Genomic DNA, 22,139 nt, shown 5'->3' with positions numbered 1-22,139 from the left:
TTCGAGGTGCCGCGTTTCTTCTTCGTTTAATGATATTGATGCTCCTTGAAAATCGACTTCTTTGCTCAAACTTGCTTTGAGTAAAACATTTCGCCTATGTTTCTTGATGGAACTTATCGAATCTCGGCAAAGTTTGGAACCTCCTAGAATCACATTAATCTTACCCTTCGAACTCCTTGGTTCTTCCTCATTGGATAACCTTGGTCTTTTAGAATTTTGATCTTTGGAGTTATCCTTTGCTTCGTGGTATTCCTTCACGAAATCTTTTATATCGAATTTGGAAAGATCTCCACTGGCCCAAAGCTCCTCGAGGTGCCTTTTAAGGACACTACAATCCTTGGTTAAATGTCCGGTTACTGTATGAATGTCGCAATATAAACTTTCATCACGGACCCAAGTGTTTGACCTTCCTTTCCCTTAGAATTGCTTTCCGACGGTACTGTTGAAGGGTTGCGACCCAAATTTCCTTGGTCCTTTGCTCTCCCTAGGCTCGAACTTCTTGGTAGGGACGGTGATTGCTGGCTTTTCTTGTTTATTTCTTTTGGCAAAATTTTCTTTTTTGTCCTCTACTTCCATCCAGTTGTTTGCGCGGAAGAGTGCATCCTGAATTGTGTCTGGTTTATGAAGTATTAAATCCTCTTTAAACCTTGAATCATGTCGCAATCCTTTTCGTAGGGCAGATAAAGCTGATTGCTGTGAGATTCTTGGGAGTTTTGACAGCACTCCTTTGAACTTGGTGATGAAAACTCGAAGTGACTCATTTGATCCTTGTGATAGGTTCCAAAGATCGGCATCTGAAACGCTTTTATCCATAAGGATGGAATATTGCTTTAAGAACACAGCTGATAGTTCGTCGAAATTGCTGATCGAAGCTCTAATTGGGTGAACCACATTAGAGCTTGGCCGCATAGATTTTCCGAAAAGAGCTTGCAGTACTTTGCGTCCTCATCAGCTCCATCCAATTCGACTCTTCCAGCAGCGATCAGAAAAGCTGCGAGATAGCTCTTTGGATCCTCCAATCCGCTGTAAGGGTCCAGCTTGAGCTTCCGGGAATCTTTGATTCTCAAACTTGCAATTCGCGAGATGAAAGGTGTTCGCCTAGCTTCTTCAATGACTCGATTGATGTCTGGCTCCGAACTTGTAGCTTGATGAAATTTTGATTTCATTTCTTTTAATTCCTGGCTAACCTTCCTCATGGTCTCGAACTGGTCGAGGTTCTCCTGCTCGTATTGATCTGCAAGTTGATCTTCATCTTCGAACTGTGTCTCTCCTTCCAACGGCTGAACTGCCGTATTAGTAGCACCAGGAGTCGTTTGTCCGTTGGTTTCATTTCGCGCAACGGAACTTGGCGAGTTGAATATCCTTCTTCGGATTCCAACAGGATTTCCTGCACTTAAAGAGCGAACACGAGATTGTATAGTACTGACGTTTTAACTAAGAGATACATGGGATGTTTGCAACGTGTCAACGGCCTTTTCTACATTCGAGAGCTTCTGCGACATTTCCGACATGGTTTGTTGCATGGCTTTGAGGGTTTCGGCCAATGATGACTCAACGGCGTCTCCTCCGGACATTGCTGCTTATCTCGGAAATGTAGTAAAGAAAAATCTGACCACTCAAGAATCCTCTATCCCCACAGGCGGTGTCAAAATGTGGATGTCGGATTCACACACTCAAGTATTTTTATTAAGTAGGAAAGATTACTCTTGAGGGACAAAAATGAATATGTAAAAAGCTTATGAATTGTTACAGTATTTCTTATTCGAGGAAAAAGATCCCCCTTACATGGTCATTGGCCTTTATATTTATACATAGAAACATCACACATTTAAGTGGCTAATTAAATACAATTATTTTCTCTTAAATGTGTCTGTTTCGGTCTCTGAATTTAATGCTCAACGTTCGAATTTGAACTAACTTCGACATTCATGGGCCTCGCCTTTTGGCCCAAATATCCTTGGACCGACTTAACCGTGACTTTGACTCCGGACTCGTGTCGAGGTGCAGCCACTTTGGATTCTCCTTGTGGTGATAATCACTTCGACCGTTCCTTTGACTTACGGGTCTAATGAGCTTTATCCTTCGTGGACCGTTATCTTGACTACGTGGCAATCTTTGGTTGGTCCACGGACTTCTGGTGCGAGATCCGACACCAACAGATGGCAAAAACTATTATGGAAATATATGTACAATTTCCTTATAATTAGCCTTTTACATTTTAAAACTTGTTTAAATTTATAATTTCTTATAATTATCTTTTTACTTTTTTTATTTGACACATGTCAAAATCTCAGATAGAAAAGTTGATACGTGTCACGATCTCGTGAATTATTAACTTTGAAAACTATATTTTATATAATAAGATATATACATATATAGGGAAGGATTATATTACAAGATCAAAGCTTATTAAGTTGTATGATAATTTTGAGTGCTGCTGCATCATCCTATCATTTGAGTTATGTACAGTTTTCTTCTCTTATACAACGAGCTGTGCTTCAATGGCTTTACCCACCAAGTCTCGGTTATGAGGTCTCAAGAGAGATTCTTGATCGCCAGATGAAGAAATAGCCGGTTGAATTCCACTTGCGTTTAGCGGAAACAGCGTTTTGTAGTACCCATCCATTATAGCCGAAATATCACAAGTAGCCGCAACACCAGGAATCTGTTTCAACAACAACAACAAACACGGAATTTGAAATGCACTTCCAATCACAGAATTTGTGTATTAGAGAGAAGCCAGTAAGAAAAGGAACCTGGTACATGTCCCGCAAATAGCCATAGAGATTCGGGTACTCAACAAGCTTCTTCTTGGTGCACTTGAATAGATTGTTGTAAACCGGATCAAAACGAATCAGAGTTGTAAAGAGACACACATCCGCCAAGGTTAACCTTTCTCCACACAAGTATCTATTACTACCCAAGTGATCCTCAATCTTATCTAAGGTACTAAAGAGTTCATTCACTGCTCCATCATACGCTTCTTGGCTCTGCGCAAACCCGCACCTTTTAAAACATCAATGCAAGCAAATCACTACACAACAAAGCCATCAACTTTAACAACAAACACACAATGCAGTGTCAAGAACACAAGCTATGAGCAAAAACTGCATCAAATGTGGAACAATTCACTCAATTCCTATAGCTTTTTCGATATTCCGATTACTTGTAAACGCCATTGTTAACACACTATAAGCATTGTAATGATGTTCCAAATTTACCTGTAAACGCCATTGTTAACTTTAGGATACACAATCTGATTCCAATCTTGGATCTTCTCTTTCAACTCTGGTGGCGAAAGATCTAAATCAGCGTTTCGTGCCAATTCGTTTAAACCCGAATTGAAGAACTCGATAATATCGTAGCTTTCGTTACAAACAACTTCTTTCTTCCTTGAATCCCACAGCATTGGAACGGTACACCTCCCGTCGTAACCTCCGGTTCTTGATTTGTACACTTCCTTAAGATTCCGGCATCGGTTTGCCTTATCCAAACTCGGGATAAGTTGATCCTTATCCTTGATTGGGATATTGTTATCCTTGAATTCCCATGATCCATCTTGACCAGGCGATGCGACTGAGACTGTAACGGCGTCGTTTAAACCCTTGAGAGCTCGGACAATTAGGGTTCGATAAGACAAAGGAAAAGGAAGACCAATGCCAAAGGGATAAGAGAATGTCGTGTCTTATTCATATCAAAAGAAAGAAAGAGTATATATACATGTTACAAGAAACCCTAAACATACTTAAGGATATTAACATAAAACTCTGGGAATTATACTATATTTACATATAACTTCCTAATACTTCTCCTCAAGTTGGAGCATGAAGATTATACATGCCCAACTTGCGCCGTAAATAAGCAAATTGTTGAGAACCCAAAGTCTTAGTAAAGATATCTGCTGGTTGCTCTGTAGTGGTAAGATGTGCAGTAACTAGTGAACCATCCTGAATTTCATCCCGGATAAAGTGACAATCCCTCTCAATATGCTTCGTCCGTTCATGAAAAACTATAACAAGTTTTAATTTTATACTAAACAAATGATTTATTTTTATTTTAACCAATTAATTTATAATTTTCATATGTTTATTTGATCCAATCAAATTAAAATGCAATAATAAATTATATTAAATAGAAAACAACAAAATAAATGCGGCAAAATTAATACCGACATTAAAGATTAAAAAGAAAACATAACATAGCATAGATTAATAACTTAATAATTTGGTAATGCATTTCCAGATCCACTAAGATAATTAAAATATTGCCTAAATGTTTACTATAGATAAATTTGTTGAACTATTAGTTTACCATAAAATAAATGCGGCAAAATTTATAAATTTAGAAAGTAAAAGACATTGTTATTAATTAATAATGAAATAAAGATAAAATATACTTAGAATATTCGTTTTGAAGTAGGAAATGAAGGAAACCATTGGAAATCCCATGCTTCATTTTTTTCCTTTATTTTAAAGAAATATTTGAAGCCAGCGATTGGAGATGCTCTGAAGTGGCGTGGCGCAAATGATGGGAAGACGAAAGACTCAAAACGTTGCGTAAGCATAGCTGAGCCTATCTATCGTTCGTTGATTCCATAGCTAAGCCTATCTTTTCGAGGGTGTTTATGTTCGTGAGAAAATCGAGAAGCAAAGAAAGAAGGATGTTTTGCAAAAGCTCTTCTATTATTCCAAACAAATTTAACGAACTTTTACAATACCAAAGCGACGTTTAAATAGGTGAGGTTAAATCAGCACCTAGGAACAAAAGAAAACAAACTAGACTCAAGATAGAATCAAATATGATGAAAGTCGATAACAAATTAATGCAAAAGAAACTAGGAAACAAGTTTTATAGTAGTTGGTTTGAAGACTTGGATGACGGAAGCCACCGTCCCCACCAGAGTAAAAAGCAAGAGAAGTATGGCCGCTACTGTAGCTGTTCCGGTCCACAAGTCGTTAAAGTAGACTTTGGTGAGAGTGGCCCAACACCTTTTCCATTGAGATTTGTAGCGAGCTCTGAGATTCATGGCGATGCCATAATATTGGGAGTGGGCCGCTTCTTTCAGACCAACCTTTAAGTTGTTCACTATCTCCACCACCAAGCTCGGCCGACCCACACCATTTGTTAGCACCCCTGTATTCCAGCATCACATGTTTGTTGTTATTCATATCAACTGAAGAGAAAAAATGTATTAATTTTGTGATATTTGTACCTTCTTCAATGAGTACCTCGACGTCTCTATCGGAAGTAATCAAAAAATTTATGAAATGTATGTAGTTAGAAGTAAAGGGTGTTAAGGTAACATGTCTTTGTTCATACGCAATGACATTTCTCAGGATCCTTTCTGAAGCTTCACTTGCATGGAAAGTTGACATCACTAAGCAACTTTCACTAAACGCCACATGCAGCGAATAATCATCAACCTCCTTTCTGATGGAGATCGGAAGCGATAACAAGTCCAGTGGCTGGTGGTGAATACTATTTTGTTGTGAGGAATTTAAGAGATTGTACGCCTAAACAAGAAAAGGGTAGAGAAGAAACTCAGAGGTGAATCATAATTCAAACGAAAGCCTTATCAAGAGAAATAACAAAACCCAAAAATCCTTAACTGCTAAAAAATAGAAGATGCAAAACTTTACCTTGAATTCCACTCCTACACGGGATAGGTTACTCGCGTTCTGCATCTCTGCGATAGCTGGCCCACTTAAGTCCGTCAGGCTTGGAGTTTTGTCAAGCGATTCCTCATAAGCACACCGGAACATGTCTGTGAAATGCTTGAAGGTTGTATTTCTTTTGACCTTCGTGTGCAGGGAAAATAATTCCAGGATGACTCGGTCGAGAGTCTTATATATACCCAATGTCTCTAAATGGGGACTGAACAATCGATCCAAAATGAAATAGGGAAGTTGATTTTCCAGCAACATGAGATCTGCTATCACTCTTGAACTGTCGATACGGTGTTTCACAATTAGACTTTCTGAACTTCCATGACCTTCATAAAGTTTCATAATGAACTCCATGATGAATATTGAATCCTTATAGATAAGTTCCACGAAAAATTCAGCCATTTTGTCAATTACATCCTTCTCCGCATAGCTTTCCCTAATATTTTCTTTTTCGGCCTGTATGGTTTTCTTCATTTCCTTAATAATTTCTTCCCCGACTCTTTTCTCGAAAGAGTCGACGTACGTCTTCTTTTCGTGCTCCATCTTCATACAGTTTTTTCCTTTTTTTTTTTTAAAATGCCTAATAAACATCCATCGCCACATTAATCATTGGATTATGTAAGTAACAATTCCAATAACTAACCAAAAATTAGGAAGGAGGTGCGAAAGATCGTCGTTTCATCAAATAACTATAGGCTATTTAATTAACATTAACAAGTGGAATTCTTTATAAAAAAAAAAACAAGTAGAGTGACAAATAAAAACTAAAAAAAGTGTGCGAGTTACCAATTAAAATTCAAATATTGTTAATAAAAATTTAACATCTATTTTTTATATCCGCATATTTACAGAAAATTAACAAAAAGTTGTGTAATATAACTGAGATGATAGGGGTATTTGTAAATAACTTCAGAACTTTTGATGCTTTTCAAATATTCTAGTTTTTTTCTTAACTATCAAGAAAATATTAACAAAGAAATAGTATATATATCTGCTTACGTATGTTATAGTTTAAACATGTGTTTCACGTACATTAGGTCGCTACTCGTTCCGGCATCGTCGTCCTTAGAAGATTTCGGTCGCAATTTGGGAGAACGATGAAGGGGGCCGATGAGGACCATCTGAGGTGTATAGGCTCCAGGATTCGCTTGACGAATTGCGCTTGACACTCTGTAAATGCAAGGTTCTAGAGATCCCATCTTCGATAAGTTAAGATCCTGCATCAAGTTTTGTTAGATATATTATATAATCCAACCATATATATATATATATATATATATATATATATATATATATGTACAATTACAAACTAAAGAGAAATTGAAAAGTCAACTATCATATAGAACATACTGCGTTGTATACTAAATAAAATTTGGTTGTTATCATCTTGGTTCATGTCATGTATATCGAAAGAAAAAATATAAAAGACATAATACAAGGAAGAAGAGCTAACTGTTAATATCGATGACTATGGAACGAGGATTAAAAATCTCATCAAACAAACCCCTTTACGATTTGTCGTACTTAGATTTACAGCAGGAAGTAGAGTGTGGGTGTTATATAACATTGAGAAAATTTGACAGCGAGGAAGACGATCATATATTCTATGAATAAAATGGTGCAACTTGTGATGATAAAATGGGGGAAACATGTAAAACTACCCTCCAATACCAATTTATGCAAAACCAACTTTGGATTATAAAACAAATTATTACAAACAAGTGCAACCATTCTAGTTTATTATAATACTAGGTAAAGTCTCGTAGGTTTGAATAATTTAAGTAAATCATGCAACACTATGTAACTAAATATATGTTAAAGTGTTTTTATTTTTTTTCGTTTATAAGAGATTTTTGTTAAAGTATTTATGAATTCATTTCATGAGTAATATTAGTTTTTTTTTTGACATGATGAGTAATATTAGTTATGTTTGAATATGTAAACAAGGTTTCAATTAGTATGTTACTATAATAGCATGTTTTTATTTTCAAAAATAAAAAATAATATGATAATAATATGTTAGAACTTACAAACGATCGAAGATGTAATTTATGTACCCCTTACAAATTTGTTTCCTAAGTAGGGAGAGTTGTGGAAAGCTAAGTTCTTAAAAAGAACATATTATCACTTTGTGCTACCTAAACAAAATAATTTTATTAGAAAATATATTGAAAATATTTTACTGTGTAAGATAATGTAAGAAAAAATAAAGAAAAAAGATGTGAAAAACATGTCGATGATTGTATTTACAAATTTTACAAAAAGAATTTCCAGTCCGAAGAGTTGGAGAAATCTAAGTTCTTAAAGTTTTTCGAATATTAAAATTTTTTTACTGTGTAAGATAATATAATAAAAATAAAATAAAAAAGTTTTTTGTTTGGCAAAAACCAAAGGAAAGATAATATTTTAGAAACTATCATTATTGGTATATCATTTTCATCAAAATATATAAATAAATGCATACGTGGCAAAAATGTTAAACTATATTACTCTAAAACTGTTTGATTAATAACAAAAAATTTTTACTAATAGATTAAAGTAACACAAGTATACCCAAACATGTACATATGTTTTGGTAGTTTAATTTCTCATATAGCTTGTCAAAATATTTTATAATTATTCTATTATAATAGCAAAATCATTTATAATATAAAACAAGTTAGAGAAATGACAGATTGTATTTATAATACATTTTACACCAAAATGTATCGTATAAAATTTTCCTTTATTGTTAAAACAAAATTTTAAACAACAGAAATGATACCAAAAATATAAATAAAAACAGTAAGGTAAAATAGAATAAAAATAAAAAATTTTAGTAGTTTTCCATTACTAATGTCAATGCATATCTACTTAAGTGATTAGTAAGTTCAAACATATATTAAAACAATCGATAAATATAAAACCTCCATGAAGGGAAGATGGTTAATATATAATCTAGTGTCCGTATAATAGTTAAAAAAAAAAGTACTGATATGTAGAATAACATGACTGGGTCATATCTTAAACTTTTTTCAAGATTATACGTTATAATTGTTATAATAAATTAAATACTTTTTATTGCACTAGATAACGTTGTAACAAATTGAATCATATAAAATTATAACAAATTAAACCTAATAAATTATATACGTTTTTCTTTTGATAAAATTTTGACCCTTTATAACGTTATAACAATTTAGCACTTGATTATTAATAATAAGTTCGCAATTTTTGGGAAATGACCTAGTCACATTTTATACAAGTTTTCACAACATTATAGAACACGAACTGTAGAAAGCATTAATAAATTCATTTTATTAAGACAAATCAAATACCTCAACGTGGGTAGCTCCGTAGCTTCAATATTGTAGTAATCAAATACCCTTTGATTTGCACAATCCAATTTTGTTACTATTATAAATATTTTACTTTAGTTTAGATAGTTAATTAATGCTTTATATTACCCTAGATTGTATATTTTACTATGCCAAATTAAATATTAATCAAACTAGGTTACTTTCTCCGCAGTTTATTTTAGATTCGTAAATATGGTTTAAGTTTAGTTATATAACATAAAAGTTAAAGAGTAAACTAGTTTTCATTAGATCCCAAAACTTCGATAATTTAAATTGTGCATGAGCATAATAAGGATTCGAAAAAATGTCAAAAAAATATGAAATATTAAATTGGAGGCATTCTAATCCAGAATTTTGAAAATGTCAATTATATCATTAAATTTTTGTTGATTTCATAAAGAAATGAGAAATTTTTGTTGCCTTGACTATTTGAGACATATCGTTAAATAGATAGACATAATCCATTTATGGTGATGCCTCAAATGGCCAAGTCAATTAAAATTCGTCATTTATTTATGATGTCAACAAAAATTTAATAGTTTAATCCATATTTTGAAGTTTGGAAATTAAAACATTCCAAATTTAAAAATTCATGTTTTTGACATTTAAAAAAAAAAGATTACATGAAAAGATTTCTATATGTAGGACGGGTTAGAGTGGCAAAAAAATTCGGAAATATCTGATTAGTTTTATTTATTATTTTGGAAAGTGACAAATGGCATTGAAGTAAATTTGTCGTCATCCAAAATGATTTACTTTAGTCTTACAAAAAGCCTATTATGTGCAATATAATGCACTAAAAACGAAAATCGTAAATTATTCAGTATGTTATATTTCATGATATGCAACTATGCAAGATTGCAAGTAACTCGTTTTTAAGCACTTTTTCCCACATACTAAAACCTCTATAAATTAATAATATTGTGATCAATGTATTTTACTAAATTTTATTAATATATCGTATTTCTTAATTTATAGAGGTAAAATTTGGACAAAAGTATCAATTTAGAAATGAAAAAAATTATTAAAGTAAATTTAACGAGGTATTAATTTATAGAGGTTTCAACGTAGGTTGAATTAAGTGATGACTGATGACCCATACTAAAGCGCGAAACTAATTCATAAGTTTAATTACATACAAAAAATTAATTGTGTTACTACATGGTCACAACTCACAAATAAGAAAATTTTGAATACTCATGAACCTAAAGTTTTTTGTATTAGTTCATGTTGGTTTGACCTATTCCACTTAGAAGTGTAGATATATATAAGAGAATTTGTGAAGTTTTTTTCCTTCTATTTAACCAATATGACACAATGTTTATAAAAACAAAATTTCAAATTTACTATCAGTTATCACCCTTGAATATTTTATGATTTTAACTAAAAAATTTCTTTTTGTTTTCAATGTATTCCATACTGGTGTTTTAGGTAAATAAATACAAATACAATGGAATATATTTTCCTTCAATGGATTAAATAATAAAAGAGTTTTCTGATTAAAATAATAGAAAATTACTGTAAAATATTGTGAGAGTGATTTACATGTCAACGAAAATATCTCCAAATATTTTTTTTATCATTTTAATATAAAGAAGATATAATGAAAGTATAACAAATTCTCTTATATATATTTATGCTTTTTTTCTTTTTTTTTTGTCGTCTAGATTTATTATTAATTGCAAATTATGAGAACTGTTACATAAACGATTCTACAACTGACAATTCCTTCCGACCCTTACTAGATCCACGACAGACTACACTTCATTCTTCGTAATCTTGATGAATACCTTCAATGATCCACAACCTGGCGACACTTCCTTCTCTGCGTAGAATCCTGGCGAACAGCTATAATTGTACATCGCTGGAGATCTCTTGCACACTTGCCTCCATTAATCTGCAAATTTGTTAATAAATCGCAATACCTGGGACTCGAACCCCAGACTTCTTGGTGTAGAAGCATTAATCAACCCTTGGTCAACCAATTGGCTAAGGAGGCTTCCACATATATTTATGCTTTTAGATGAAGGTCATTGCACAAAAGAAAATTTGCACAAAAAAAAAAATGTAGGTCAAAATAATGTGGACTACACATAACTTTAGCTTCTTGCAATAGCACAATTTTTTTATTTATAAGTAAATTTATGAATTATATTATCTCGTTCATTAGCACTTCTGTACTTATATCAAAAGTTGTTAAGTTTTTTCTTAGATATATAACTAATAAATCAAGTTATAATTATGATTTGGCACAGAAATTATTAAGAAGTTGATGAGTTGGGCAGTAGTTGGCGAGTGCTTATTTAGTGACAATTTAGATAAATTTTAACAGCATTATACAACACGAACCCGTAGATAGCAATCATAATGTATTAATAAATTGAATTAAGTAGTAAGAAAAATAAAATATCTCAACATGTACTTCCGCGGTTAATTATTGTAGTAGTCAAATTTTCAAGAGTGGATTTACTCAGAGACTTATTGGAAAAAATATTTAAGAAAATAATATTAGTAAAGAGGATCATAGACGACGTGAAAAAAGAGTTGCAATGGGGTTTGAAGTTGGCAATAATTACGACAATACCAGCTATTATTTACGTCGTACTCGTGGTGAAGGTTGGTGTCTCTTGAGAGATCCGAAGGAACAATCTGCCATATCATAAATGCTTCCTGTTGAATCGACATCGCCACATAGACAAAAAAAAACGAACTGATAGTTAATAAATGGAACAGATCTTAACTCGAGCTAACTCAAATTTGAATATAGACAACTATCATAGTTGCATGGACACTCAATAAATAATTATTTTGAATTTTTTTAACAACTAACCTAATTGCATGGATACCCAATAAATATTTCGATGGAAAAAAAAAAGGACACCCAATAAATATTTTATACGATTTTGACATTTGTAATACAGATAAACACATACATAGAGCGTTATAAATAATTAGAGTGTTAAATACTTCGGTCTATGTGTACATATAAATATATATATATATAGTGTTGTTAGCATTTGTATATATGTAAACACGTATATGGAGCGTTATTAACATTTGTATACATGTAAACACGTACATGAAACGTTATTGACATTTGTATACATGTAAACACGTGTATAGAACACTATTAACATTTGTATATATGTAAACACATATATAAACCGTTATTAACATTAATATACTTGTATGCACACTACAATATATATATATATATATATATATATATATATATTACAATCATCGTATCCCAAACCGTCGAACAGAGTAAGTGAACAGTTCATTGCAATTGGACACCGATATATCATTGGAATCATAGATTTTGTCGGATTTTCAATAGATTTTCACCGGATTTCATAGAGTTATCACCGGATCTCACTGGATTTTATTAAATTATGACCAGATCTTCATCATATTTTGTCGTATTGTCACCGGAACTGTATCAGATATTTTCAAATTGATCACCGGAACTTAAGCAGATTCATCATAACATTAACACTAATCGTGTTGAATTTGTAGAAGTGGTTGACTTTATTTCGAACATGTTCGTCACTGTTCGCAAATAACCGGTGACCATAGATTTTTATGTTCTTACAAAATAATTTATATTTTATTAGATATTTAATTTAATCGACGAAGAAAACAACATGCATGATATATACAGATTTTTAAAGTGTTTTGGACATCCACAACAAACATCTTCATTTGTCTCACACAATGGACCGATTCAAATTTAAATATCAGAAGCGAGTGGGGTTAAAAATGGCAGGGGCTAAGTATTTTCATGGTTGTGGGTCTTGTGTCAGTTTACCAAAAAACTAATTTGCTCTCACCCAATTATCTCAATTTTTAATTATAATTTCCTACTAATTAGCCAAATTAATAAAGTTTTTGAGAAATGTCTTTTTTAGGTTTATAACTATAAGGTACTTATATGACACCTAGTCTTAATTAAAACTATCCATTTTTTTAATAAGAAACTAAAAACTACTCACTCCATTAAAATTTCCTATTATATATATATAACTAATAACTATTTAATTGATTATTTAAAATTTACTATTGTTAATTATTTTATTAAATTCAAATGATATAATTGTACTTATTATTTTTGAAGAATAATAACAGTTTCGGAAAATATAATTTTGCGGTTTTGGTGGAAAAACGCAGTTTTTTTTTTTTAAAAGTTTAAATGTGTAATTGATTGATCAAGCCATAAAAATATGTACATAGTGTTTCTAAAAAAAGGAAAAAAAAAAAAAAAACAAGGAGCTGAAACAGAGTTTCATAATTTTGCTCTGCCACGACAAGCAAAAGAATCAAAGAACTAAGTCATTGGTAACTTCCCGGGGTAGGCTGTGCTTCGAACCACCGTTGGAGGAGAGCTTGGAGCTTTGGTTTGGTCATATAGTCTAACGATTTTATCCTGTTACGAATAATCCTCTCAACCTGCTTCACTAGTTGTGGGACTGTTTGGTAGCCATTGTGATGAATCCGGTTATTGCGTTCCCGCCAAAGGAAGTAAACTGTTGTTTGGAAACAAAGGCGGAGAAGGATATCTCCAAGATGATCCCCTATGCCGGCAATGATCTGTTGCAGTGTTTCATCCCAATCTGGGTCTGCCCTGCCCCTCAAGAGAGTACCCGCCACTGCCGTCCATACGAGGAAAGAACACGGACATGCAAAGAACAAGTGATCCCTTGATTCTTCCGGTTCCCTGTAAAAGACATAAGATTGTTGGCTTCCCCATACGCGCTTTCGTGTCCCCGTGGAGAGACGATCACGCACAGCCAGCCAAGTGATAAACCCGCAGCGAGGAATTCCACAACCGAACCAAACCGCTCTGCTCCAATTTGCCAAAGGTGATGTTACTCTGATCTGTTCCCAAGCATTGTGTTTCGTGAAAAAAGGCCTGAAGTCATTTTCACCATGACAAAACGCGGTTTTGCTTTTATGACGGAAAACAAAGTTTTATTAGAAAATATTTTTGGTGATAAACCGCAATTTTTAGATTTTGGAAAAAAAACGTGGATATGTGGGAAAATATTTTCTGGTAATAACACACAATTTTGCGCGGTTTGTCAAAAACAATACGATTTTGCGGTTTTGGCGGAAACATAATTTTGTGGAAATATTTTTTGGTGGCAAAACGTAATTTTGCGATTTTACCGGGAAAAGACAATTTTTCGATTTTGACGGAAAAACATTTTTTGTGGAAAAATATTTTTTTGTGATAAAACACAATTCTGCGATTTTGGCGGGAAAACGCTGATTTGCAATTTTGGCGGGAAAACATAATTTTACATGAAACCTACTCGACCATAGCCAATAAGAAGTCAGGTTTGGTGATAGAATGCAATTTTATGATTTTGACGGAAAATAGCTTATTGTACAAATTTGCGGAAAAACATAATTTTGATGGTTTGGCAGGAAAATTCTTTATTTTTCCAATTTAAATAAAAATATGATTTAAGTGGAAAACTTTAATTTTTATTGTAGTTAATATTACATAATTTCTATTTGTAGTTTTTTAAGATATTAAATATTATTTTTAGTAAAAATACTTTTTTTATTGCAAAAGCTAATAAAAATAATTAAGAAATATAAATGGGTCTAAACAGGTTCAATTTAACCATATCTAATAAATGGGTTTAAATGAGTATGTTTTCAGAGGTAGATTCATCTTCTTATCCATGGATAATTTGGTACATTTGGAAAGCAAGGAATGAAAAGATCTTTGACAATGTGGATAAAGATCCATTAGAGATCTTACGCTTTGCGGAGAAAGAGGCGCAATCGTGGCAGTTAGCTCAAATTGAGCTTCATACTGATAACCATGATTTTTTCGATACTGAAAATCTAAATCGAGTGAGGGAAATCTCACTGGATTCTAACTATTCAGGATATCGTTGTTTCATAGATGGATCATGGAAAGGAACCGATACTTATTCAGGAACAGGATGGTATTGTACATCATCAAATGGAGAGATGCCAACCATGGGAGCTGCCAACATCCGTAGAAGTCTATCTCCTCTACATACAGAAGTCGAAGCTCTTCTTTGGGCGATGAAGTGTATGATTGGTGCTGACAACCAAGATGTAACTTTCTTAACAGACTGTTCAGATTTGGTGAAAATGGTGTCTTCTCCAACCGAATGGCCGGCTTTTTCAGTGTACCTGGAGGATTTTCAGAGTGACAGGGAAGAATTTTCAAGTTTTTCTTTATCTTTAATTCCTCGTAGCGCAAATGTAAAAGCGGATAGATTGGCTCGACAAGTTCGTACCGAACCGCTTCACATCACTTATGTAAACAACATTCCGCAGGATTGGCTCTTTTGAGCGTTTAATTTAAGCTGTTGACAAAAAAAAAAAAAGAGTATGTTTTCACGTAACTAACCCATTGGTTAAATAAGGGTTCCAAACCCATATTAACATCTCTAGTTAGAAGTGTGCACTCCCAAGTGCCAAGGTGGTTTAGGCTTGAGATCAATCGAAGAAGCAAACAAATTGAAATTTGATTTGGCGTATACTATCGGCAAAAGGTTCTCTTTGGGTAGATTGGGTGAAGAGATACTTAATATACAGTGGGTTTCTGGGCTGTGAAAGGAAACACATCGAGCGGATCGTGGATTTGGAAAAAATGTTGAAGTATCGAGACAAAGCAAGACAGTTACATAGGGTTGAGGTTAACAATGGTGAGTCAACTTCGTTTTGGTTTGATTCTTGGAGCCCTCTTGGCTCTCTTTATGAGAAACTTGGGGAGAGACTAGAGAGGTTGTATCGATATGGGGATTCCGATATCTACCACAGTGGGGGAGGTGATGGCTATGACTAGAAGAAGAAAACATAGAACAGATTTCTTAAATCTTGTTGAAGAGGAAATTCGGAAACAGAAGCAAAACCGGAGAAACCTGGGCTGCGACGTTGCTTTATGGAGGGGAAAAACGATCAATACCGCAAGAAGTTCATATCAAAAGAGACATGGGCACTTATTCGTATTGTAAGCCATTGATGGAAGGTTACAAAGGGATATGGTTCACTTATTCCACCCCAAGTACTCTTTCATTACTTGGCTAGCAACAAAAAATAGATACTCAACAGGAGATAGAACGAAAAACTGGAATCAACATGCTAATACGAGCTGCGTCCTCTGCCAGGAGCCTATGGAGACAAGGGATCACTTTTTTTTTTATACTCTTACTCACATAAGGTATTGGAGGAAATGATGAGAGGGCTCCTCCTTGATAAGTTTTCGGCAAACTGGAGGGATATCTCAAGCTTGTAAGCGGAAAAGACCTTGACAGAACAAAAGTATTTATCTAAGGTATGTGTTTCAAAACACTATCCACTCAATACTCAATATGGCGAGAACAAAATGCTAGAAGGCATGGTAAACAACGATCTCCAACTGAGAAGATTGTGAAACTAATTGACAAGTACATTCAGGATCGATTAAGCACAATTCAGAGTGGTGGAGATTTGAAGTATGCACGTGGGCTTCAAATGTGATTTTCTTCAAGACAAAATCAAGGATAGGTTTTCTTTGAAGTTGTGACTTATCCACCAAGGGATTCGTGGAATTTCTCTTCCGACTTTCTCATAGGGATAGGGCACCTTCTGCTATCCTCTCTGCCCCCTTGGCTCTGCTCTCACGACATCTTGTTGATATTGATTGAGGACCTACTCGATGGCTCTGATCCGCGTGAATCAGACGGTGAGTTACTGGTTCTTGAATGGGAATCCCGAGCCAAAGGAGAGAGAATGCTAGCAACTTCGAAAGAATGGGGAAGGCAAGTAACTGAACTTTAGAAGAAGTTTGCACTAAGATGTAATAAATGTTGGTTTTTTCTTTGAATATAGTTTGCACTAAGATTTGAAGTATGCAGGTGGGCTTCAAATGTGGTTTGCTTATTACATTGTATAATAATTTTGAGTGTTGCGGCATCATCCTATCCTTTTGAGTTATGTACAGTTTTCTTCGCTTACACAGCGAGCTGTGCTTCAACGGCTTTACCCACCAAGTCTCGGTTATGAGGTCTCAAGAGAGATTCTTGATCGCCAGATGAAGAAATAGCCGGTTGAATTCCACTTGCGTTTAGCGGAAACAGCGTTTTGTAGTACCCATCCATTATAGCCGAAATATCACAAGTAGCCGCAACACCAGGAATCTGTTTCAACAACAACAACAAACACGGAATTTGAAATGCACTTCCAATCACAGAATTTGTGTATTAGAGAGAAGCCAGTAAGAAAAGGAACCTGGTACATGTCCCGCAAATAGCCATAGAGATTCGGGTACTCAACAAGCTTCTTCTTGGTGCATTTGAATAGAACGTTGTAAACCGGATCAAAACGGATCAGAGTTGTAAAGAGACACACATCCGCCAAGGTTAACCTTTCTCCACACAAGTATCTATTACTACCCAAGTGATCCTCAATCTCATCCAAGGTACTAAAGAGTTCATTCACTGCTCCATCATACGCTTCTTGGCTCTGCGCAAACCCGCACCTTTCAAAACATTCATGCAAGCAAATCACTACACAACAAAGCCATCAACTTTAACAACAAACACACAATGCAGTGTCAAGAACACAAGCTATGAGCAAAAACTGCATCAAATGTGGAACAATTCACTCAATTCCTATAGCTTTTTCGATATTCCGATTACTTGTAAACGCCATTGTTAACACTCTATAAGCATTGTAATGATGTTCCAAATTTACCTGTAAACGCCATTGTTAACTTTAGGATACACAATCTGATTCCAATCTTGGATCATCTCTTTCAACTCTGGTGGCGAAAGATCTAAATCAGCGTTTCGTGCCAATTCGTTTAAACCCGAATTGAAGAACTCGATAATATCGTAGCTTTCGTTACAAACAACTTCTTTCTTCCTTGAATCCCACAGCATTGGAACGGTACACCTACCGTCGTAACCTCCGGTTCTTGATTTGTACACTTCCTTAAGATTCCGGCACCGGTTTGCCTTATCCAAACTCGGGATAAGTTTATCCTTATCCTTGATTGGGATATTGTTATCCTTGAATTCCCATGATCCATCTTGACCAGGTGATGCGATTGAGACTGTAACGGCGTCGTTTAAACCCTTGAGAGCTCGGACAATTACGGTTCGATGAGCCCAAGGACAAGGAAGACCCACGTAGAGATGGAGCTCGGAGGAAGCAGCGGAAGGGAATTGGGTCGGGTCGAGACGAAATTTGGAAGTGGGTCGGGTGTATGACCCGGATGAATCGGATGGAGCGAGTTGGGTCATCATGAGCTGCCAGACGGTGGTCCAAGCTGTTCTAGCGGTGGAGATAAGTAGACCTGGAGGAAGAGATGGTCCCCAAAGTAGCTTTGTGGCGGAGGTGAAGATGCTTTTGTTGGTGGTGCTTGTGCTTGGTTTTGGTGATTGGTGTGACATTCTAGGGCTGACGTGGCGTGGCGCGAATGACGGGAATGTTAATTGTGGCGCGAAGCAATTGGCCATGGCTGAGATTTCTTCTTCTTCTTCCTCTGTCACTCGGCGAGAGAAGAGAGACGAAAGACATAAAACGGTGCGTTTTGTATCTATATGAAAGCAGGCCCAACTATGTTTATTCCAGGCCCAAGCGAATATCGAGTTTTTTGCTAATTCAAGCGTTGGTTTGGTTTGGTTAGGTAATTTGGGAATTTTAGGTTATGGATCTTCTTTGGTAAAAAGGTCCCTAATAATAATATTGGTGGAGGAAATTTTAACATGTTCGTATGTGGACAATACAAAATAACATAAGAGAATATAATAAAATAACAAATTTCAATTAAAATCGCTTTGAATTACAATAAACTAACTATTGTTCAAATGTTTTGCTAGTGGATGAACAACAACTTATTAGAGATGATAATGTGGTTTACACATTTGATTTTGGTTTAGTGAACCGGTTTGTACCGGATAGTTTATAATCGTGTATATAAATACTTTGTACATCATATTTTACACTTAACAGAAACAATTATAATTTCCATATTATTCTCTCGAGCTTATCGTCGTCTTCTTCATGAGAGCTTTAGTTTCTGTTCAACATCAATTCTCAAATTCTTCTAATACAACTGTCTAAAAAATCCAACGTTACGAAGATCCGATGTTGCGAGGTTAAAATTTCGATTGTTATCTTTGTGAAGTGGCAAGAGTACAACTTCTTATGTTTTTAGGTTACTGTTTCGACGTTTCGTGTATGTCTAAGTTCTATATATTTTTTTTTGGTTATATGGTGTGTCCAACCCTAATTCCGGTACATTGTGCTTGAAACATCAACTTTTCCTTGAAATCTGGGGTAGCTCCAAATCTCATATTTTTTGGATTGAGATTTTTTGCGGTAATCATTCCTCTATCATGAAGAAAATCAGATTTCTTGTTAGAGTTGGCAAGCAATCTGACACAACTCATCACTATAGCTATAGATGATGGGATTGCATCGCTTTAATAACTTGCTTCGCTGTTGGCTATCCTTACATCGCTCATGAGACATGCTTTGTTTCTGTTTTAAACCGCTTTTCGCGGTTTCTATATTAGAATTAGAATATGTGCTTCCAACTCAAAACCAATTGGCAATGAGTGGATTGGCCCTATTAAACCAAATCCACATATTAAATCTTTTGGATTGGCCCTTTATATATCACTTGATAATTTCTCCAACTTCCGATGTGGTACTTTCTCTTATTAACACCCCCTCTCACGCTCAGGCATCGTTGGCTCTGAAGCGTGGGCATATGTGGGAACAACATCTACGGGGTGGCCCGATATGGGACTTCAATAACACCCTCCCTCACGCTCAGGCATGAACATCTGAAGCGTGGGCATATGTGGGAACAACATCCACAGGGTGGCCCAACGATCGGGTGGCTCTGATACCATGATAGATTTGGGCTTTAACATGGGCTTCCAACTCAAAACCAATTGACAATGAGTGGATTGGCCCTAGCCCTTTATATATCACTTGATAATTTCTCAAACTTCCGATGTGGGACTTTCTCTCATTAACATTCTACTTACAGTCTTTCTCCTCTTTATATAAACTCCTTTATCCTTTGATTTATAAATTTCACAATTAAACAAAAAATAAAAATAAATGATTACATTTTTTATTATTTAAGTTATAATCCCTAAATTGTAGGCGGTTGCATTTGGGATCTTTATTCTATAAAAGATCCAAAGATTTCGACATGATCACCATAGAGATGGAGAAACTTTAGAGGGTCTAACGAAAGATTTCGCCATGATCACCATACTTCAGTCAACAACTTACGAAAGCTTTGACAACTACAGTAAATCAATTGTTAACCAATGTCTTTCCGATTGTTTTCGAGTTTCTAGGACATATTTATCCTACAATAAATTTTGATTAATTCGGTTATTTCAGTTTGGTTCCATAAAATTCAAGGCAGGGAAACCTCATAATTGAACTAACCAAATTATTCAGATTTTTTCTACTGTAAATTTTGGTTAATTCGGCTAGTTCAGTTTGGTTCCAACAATCAATTATATGAGCTTCCCCTATCCAAATTGTGTATTGAGTGGCTAATTAGAAACACTGTGGAGATATTTATTAATGTTAGGTAGCTGATTTGATTACTTCATTAATAATCAGATGATAGCAATAATTTCACTTTGATTAATTTCAGCATTTTTCATTATTAAATTTGTAGAAATTTTAACTGGTCTTATGTATCTTTTTCTTCCACATCAATTATATTTATAATTATGTCATTTATGTTACCAATTCATCAACATCAATACTCATTTATATGACCTGTGAAAAAACAGCTGTAAATAGTGTTTCATAAACATATCGAGAACAACAAAATTAAGATCAATTAGACTCATATGATTTTTCTTAAACAAAAAAAAAGTATTCTCACTAATAGAAGAATTAGTCCCCCAGCTATTTATACTTTTCTAGGATACAAATTTTGTTTTTCTATATTTGACAAGTATTTGTATTTGGATTAAAAATTAAAGCCTAAATAGAAATATCAAGATCTTGCAATTTTGTATGCAAGAAAACACTACAAAGTTCAAAATAATGTTCAGATTGAGATTTAATTTACATACAAAATATGAAAAGAAAATGGCTCTGTATATAGACAATAATAATAACGTCTATTTATTTAAAAATCACCGTCGGCGAGACCAACCGTCGTCGAAGTTAAGATGATAGCTCCGGAGATCATAACTACACTGAATGTTATTATGATCACTCTTCCGCGACCACCTCAAACGCGATTTAAGCCTCCAAACAAACTGTTTCACAAGAACACGAGGTTTTCCACAACATGAGAACGCAAACGCCACAATTGTTCTTTCCTCTGAGTTTCCTAGTGTCCCTGAAGCCGTCGTCGAGCTTCCGAATCGCTTTCCCCATCTCCGGAATTGAAGTCTCTTCAAACTTTGTTTGTTCATAGCTTTTTAAAGTTTAGTTTACTCTGTGTGTGAGATTTGTGAGAGTGAGAAAATGTGTAGAAGTAACAAAGAAGCAAAGAATGAGAGAAATATTTAAAGAGCTAAATTTGATAGAAAGTGAGAGATAGAGAGAGAGGTTATGGGATTTGCAACGTGTGGATTTATAATTCGTGGACTAAAAGTGTATAGTCAAATAATAGTCGAAAGAGCATCACTCACCAGTCACCACCATATAATCCAATTTTTTTTGCCTAATAGTTTATGAAAAAGTTACATTATAAAAGTAATTCAATCTATTTCATCTATTACCACTTTAGTAGACTACCTTGTGACGTATTTTCAAATAAACTTTATGTTTTAGTGGCTAAACGAAATCATTAATAGGCAAATCATGGTGTTAAGCGTGGTTTTAAACGACCCTTTTAACATAAAAAAGAAGGTTTTAAACGACCAACATAATGACATGAATCAGTAGATTGATAGATCATCAATATTAACACATTTCAATACAAAAGAAATATAGTAAAGTGATTCATAATTCATATGTCAAAGAATTATCCAAAGGACATCATTCATCACCATGTATCCAAAATATAGTCTAATACACTAATATGAAAAAGTTAATATTATAAAAAAACAATTCAATATATTTCATGATCTATTACCACTTAAATTAACTACCTCGTGACATATTT

At 34.4% G+C, this 22,139-nt stretch overlaps 4 protein-coding genes across 4 annotated transcripts; all 4 read right to left on the bottom strand.

Annotated features, from left to right (window-relative positions):
* Positions 1-2,376: 2,376 nt before the first annotated feature.
* LOC9299696 (glutathionyl-hydroquinone reductase YqjG) lies at positions 2,377-4,455 on the bottom strand. The gene is made up of 4 exons (XM_021032242.1): positions 4,434-4,455; positions 3,222-3,684; positions 2,757-3,006; positions 2,377-2,665 (listed from the first exon to the last, which is right to left on the bottom strand). The coding sequence occupies exons 1-4, from the start codon at positions 4,453-4,455 to the stop codon at positions 2,480-2,482; spliced, it is 921 nt and encodes a 306-aa protein (XP_020887901.1). The 3' UTR covers positions 2,377-2,479.
* Positions 4,456-5,471: 1,016 nt separating this feature from the next.
* Positions 5,472-7,170, bottom strand: LOC110224379 (UPF0481 protein At3g47200-like). The gene is made up of 3 exons (XM_021010391.1): positions 7,120-7,170; positions 6,699-6,883; positions 5,472-6,246 (listed from the first exon to the last, which is right to left on the bottom strand). The coding sequence occupies exons 2-3, from the start codon at positions 6,863-6,865 to the stop codon at positions 5,553-5,555; spliced, it is 861 nt and encodes a 286-aa protein (XP_020866050.1). The 5' UTR covers positions 6,866-6,883; positions 7,120-7,170; the 3' UTR covers positions 5,472-5,552.
* Positions 7,171-16,831: 9,661 nt separating this feature from the next.
* On the bottom strand, positions 16,832-18,577 carry LOC9299695 (glutathionyl-hydroquinone reductase YqjG). Its single transcript, XM_002863573.2, has 3 exons — positions 17,729-18,577; positions 17,264-17,513; positions 16,832-17,172 (listed from the first exon to the last, which is right to left on the bottom strand). The coding sequence occupies exons 1-3, from the start codon at positions 18,493-18,495 to the stop codon at positions 16,987-16,989; spliced, it is 1,203 nt and encodes a 400-aa protein (XP_002863619.1). The 5' UTR covers positions 18,496-18,577; the 3' UTR covers positions 16,832-16,986.
* A 2,420-nt stretch (positions 18,578-20,997) lies between these two features.
* On the bottom strand, positions 20,998-21,571 carry LOC9299694. Its single transcript, XM_002863572.2, has one exon. It carries the CDS (start codon positions 21,442-21,444, stop codon positions 21,160-21,162), a length of 285 nt encoding a protein of 94 aa, XP_002863618.1. The 5' UTR covers positions 21,445-21,571; the 3' UTR covers positions 20,998-21,159.
* Between the last annotated feature and the right edge of the window lie 568 nt (positions 21,572-22,139).

The sequence above is a fragment of the Arabidopsis lyrata genome (genome assembly GCF_000004255.2).
Source record: "Arabidopsis lyrata subsp. lyrata unplaced genomic scaffold ARALYscaffold_8, whole genome shotgun sequence".
NCBI lineage: Eukaryota > Viridiplantae > Streptophyta > Magnoliopsida > Brassicales > Brassicaceae > Arabidopsis > Arabidopsis lyrata.
The sequence above is the reverse complement of the archived record's forward strand: the minus strand, read 5'-3'. Positions and strand labels throughout refer to the sequence as shown.